At 37.2% G+C, this 4,423-nt stretch overlaps 1 protein-coding gene across 1 annotated transcript; it reads left to right on the forward strand.

Annotated features, from left to right (window-relative positions):
• The first annotated feature begins 216 nt into the window (after nucleotides 1–216).
• Nucleotides 217–4,423, forward strand: LOC141659936 (uncharacterized). Its single transcript, XM_074466877.1, has 7 exons — nucleotides 217–767; nucleotides 1,086–1,866; nucleotides 1,960–2,050; nucleotides 2,155–2,346; nucleotides 2,978–3,028; nucleotides 3,113–3,274; nucleotides 4,323–4,423. Exons 1-7 carry the CDS (start codon nucleotides 217–219, stop codon nucleotides 4,421–4,423), a joined length of 1,929 nt encoding a protein of 642 aa, XP_074322978.1.

Consider the following 4,423-nt stretch of genomic DNA (forward strand, 5'->3'; position numbering starts at 1 on the left):
AATGAGGGTCGTATTGCCTTACATCATTTCAAAAAACCAGTCTGCATATTTGTCCAAGACAGGAATATATCAGATAATGTATTGGTTGTTTTCGAATTAATTCATCACATGAGCCAAGCAAAATATGGTGCAGTTGGGGAGGTAGCTTTAAAGCTGGACATTAGTAAAGCTTATGATCGAGTAAGTTGGTCTTATCTGAGGTAAAGGTTGCAAATTATGGGCTTCTGTGGCACCTGGGTAGACTGGATGATGTTGTGCGTGAAAACAGTAACCTACAACTTCTGTTTTAATGATTCAATCATTGGTCCCATTACGCCAAGGAAAGGCTTAAGACAGGGGGACCCTCTTTCCCCCTATCTCTTTCTGTTATACGTGGAAGGGCTCTCTAACGCTCTTGATGAGGCATCTGGAAATAGTTCAATCACTGGCTGTAAGATTTGTCCTACAGCTCCATCAGTAACACACCTTCTTTTCGCCGATGATAGCTTTCTATTCTTTCAAGCATCAGTTGAGAAAGCTACAAATATTAAGGAATTGTTGTTGAGTTATGAAACATGTTCCGGACAATCTGTCAACTTTCAGAAATCGGGGGTGTATTTCAGTGCAAACGTTAATAATGCTAAACAAGATGAAATATCTGCTATTTTGGGTGTTCACAATGATCTGACAAAGATTAAGTATCTTGGTTTGCCTTCGTTAGTGGGTAGATCGAAAAGAAGGGTATTTAGTTACCTCAAGGACAAAGCTAGTAGACGTATTCAATCATGGCAAGTCAAACCTCTGTCTCAAGCTGGCAAAATAATATTGATCAGGAACGTTGCTCAGGCTATACCAGCGTATAGTATGTCTTATTTTTTAATTCCTAAAATGATTTGTCAGGAGCTCGAACAGATGTTCAATAATTATTTGTGGAGGTCCGGCCAAGCTGGGAATTAAAAAGGCCTGAACTGGTTATCTTGGAATAACTTGAGTACTGCGAAAAGTAAAGGTGGCTTAGGATTTAGGGATCTATATGGTTTCAATATCACACTGCTGGGCAAACACATTTGGTCGTTCTTGCATAATTCGAACGCTTTGGTGACCAGGATCTTTAAAGCTCGATATTTCCCGAGTACAAGTATTCTGCGAGCCAACAAAGGTCGAAAAGCTAGCTTCATATGGCAAGGGATTTGGACAACTAAGGGGGAACTGTGCAAAGGTTTCATATGGGTGCTAGGTAATGGGAATGAGATAGTTGCAGCTAAGGATCTTTGGCTGCGTTTGAAAGGTGATTTCCATGTAGAGCAGAGCACTTTCTATGAAGGAAGGAATGAACTGGTGTCGAGTTTTTTCTACCCTAATGAGAGGAAATGGAATATTAATATGGTACAAGAATGTTTCCTGGAAGAAGATGCGAAGGCTATTTTAGCTACTCATATTCCCCAACGAGATATTGCTGATAAGGTGTTTGGGACAGGTTCAAATAATGGTGTGTACACTGTGAAATCCGGGTATCACTGTTGGTTTAACAATCATTTTGGTAGTGTTAATGTCCTTCAAAGTATAGGATGGAAGAGAGTTTGGTATTTGAAAATTCCTCCGAAAGTTAAGGTTTTTATATGGCGTTTTTGTCGTAATATTATCCCAGTAAGAAGAAGGCTTAGTGCTCGTGGTTTAAGGGTTCCTATTACTTGCACAATGTGCTTGTCTGATATAGAGCACATGGCACATCTATTCTTTGATTGTGACTTTGCAGTGGATTGTTGGCGTCATGTTGGTTTATGGTACGATTGGAGTGAAGTTGAGAATGCCCATGATTGGCTTTTAGGTAAGATCAGCTCTGCACCTGGGGAGGAAGTGTCAAAGATTTATGTTGTCCTGTGGGGGGTGTGGTTTTGGTGTAACAAGAAAGTATGGGAGAACAAAGTTGTTACACCTGCTTTCGCCATGGATAGCATCTTTAGGTTGTATTCTGATTAGGTGGCAGCCAGAAGAACTCAAGTGACATTCCCTACTCAGGCTAGTCGTGTAGTGCAGAATACCGAGTCTAAATGGCAAGTCCCAGAACCAGGTTCTTATAAACTCAATATAGACGCTTCTGTGTTCCCGAACGCTCAGTTTTTTTCTGTAGGAATGGTTATGAGGGATCACTTGAGTTCTTTTATTGCGTGTAAGGTTGGCAGTTTTCCATGGTTGATTCTGTGTTCGAAGTTGAGTTGATAGGGGTTAGGGAGACGTTGTCTTGGATTAAGGAGGGTCAGTATGGCAGTGCAAAGGTGTTGATTGAGTCGGACTCTCTGCTCAGTATTGATGCTATCCAGAAAGACAAGATTAATTTTCTTGAAGTGGGTGAGGTGATAGAAGAGTGTAAGCAAGGTTTACAAAGTTTACCATCTGTCTCTGTTCATTTTATCCGGAAAATTTCTAATAGGGTAGCTCATAGTGTTGCTAGAATCCCATGTTCAGCTATTCCTTTATAATTTTTATGTCTCCTTCTACGTGTTTGTTGGAGGCTCTCTCTTGTGATCGTTTAAGTTGAATGCAATTGTTTACGTTCAAAAAAAAAAGGAACGCCGTGTCATAATTATTTATGTAAAGGCAAAAGGGCATGATTCGAAAGGAGATCCTTACTCCCTTATTCTTAATTGTTGGCTTAGAATTACGGTTGAATTTGACTATTCAAATGCAACATTCTAAAATCTCAATGACGCTTTTGATACATTTCAGCTAGCTATATATTGATTTTTTTTCCAATCTCAGTTATTAATAAAATATAGAAGCACGGTTGTATAAAATATTAACAAAATTGTTTATCTGCGTCATGAGTGTAAATTTTTATTGTAAATTTGATTAAGGTGTTAAGTTTATTACCAAAATAATTTATGCACTTGTAAGGGACAAGTTCGATCAGTTTACAATTCACCTTATAATTATTTGGTAATTAATTTTAGAAACACTTCATATAATTAAGATTTTGTTTTACCAGTTCATGATGCAGGTAAATGTAGGAGTTGTTTATGTTATGTAACAACCAACAAGTCATTGACTGGTGAGAAGTGATAACCAACTTTAATCGTAGTTTAGTATCCCTAGAATGCTTCATTTTAGTACATGTTCTGCTTTTGCAACTCAGGATATATAATGGATCTCTTAATTAATCTCCCAGTCATTCATGTATTGTTAATCAGCAAACTTGACCAAATTGATACATTGATTAAAGCAGGAAAAACTTCAGCTTTAGGGTTTGGTCTTATGTATAGTTTGCAGTTGAAGGCGTCTGATGAAGAATACAAATGTATGTCAATTAACTAGTAAATTCATATTGCATAACCCTATCTAATACTAACCACCAGGACCATCATATCATATGTAAATGCATACGTAACATACACATAAAGTCACTAGATTTGGTCAATCCTTGTAAATGCGAGAACACAGGAGCTAGTGGCCGGGAGAGTAATTAATACACACAAACCCCATCAAATTTAATTTGCAGACATAAATGTGTCCGAATTAATATGTACGGCCTCTTTCTGCCCATGTGATCTTTCTAAATGCAAACACACTTTTGCATTGCCCCCCATACGATAGTGGGGACCTAGCTATCTACAAATCATCTCTACGCAATTAATGTACTAGTGTAAGTAATTTTGTTGCAGTAATTAAAGATAGTGACCATCATTATAACCAATCATCAATTGTTTGAAATTTTAGGGTTCTACATAAATAAACCTAGCTACCTGCAATTTCCCTGTATGTCAATACATCAACGGCATTGTATGTATTATATTCTTGTAACAATCTATCCACTACAGTTTTTCACGAATAATGTAACGCTAAACTTTTGTATAAATTTCGGGGTTTACATATGCAATCATGGCTTAATTCACTTCTTTTAGACAAATTTTTATCCACAAAATATTAACTAGGACCGCTTGACATGAATCAACTTCATTTTTTACACCAGCTAGTCACCGGCAATTAAATATTTTCAATTCTCTACCGCAGGTTTTTAAACCAAAAAGGTGAAAGTTTTTGAAAGAGTTATCTAACACAGAGAAGGTGACGAAATTCTGAGTTTACATAATAAAAATAATTGTTAATTATGTCCTCGGAAAAATAATATAACAATCAAATGTGAGTACTCGGACCCATTTTTAAATATGTGTGTGGATGTTACATTGTCAGTAGTTAAGACTGTGCACTTGCTCAAATATTAATAGCCCTACTTACGAGTTTCTGCAAAGTTCAAACTTTTAGGAGAAGCATTAGAAAGACTGCCATTTAGCTAGTCTTTATACAGTTCTGTGATGGTATTTATGTCTGCTTTTCCTAATTTGTAGGTGGAGCTGGAGTAATTTGCATTTATGAAAGGGGGAGCCTTGAGTTTACACTTTACAGTAAGAAACAGGTAGGGAGTAATAGACCAGAGGCAAGCTATTAA

The sequence above is a fragment of the Apium graveolens genome, chromosome 5 (genome assembly GCF_009905375.1).
Source record: "Apium graveolens cultivar Ventura chromosome 5, ASM990537v1, whole genome shotgun sequence".
NCBI classification, from domain to species: Eukaryota; Viridiplantae; Streptophyta; class Magnoliopsida; order Apiales; family Apiaceae; genus Apium; species Apium graveolens.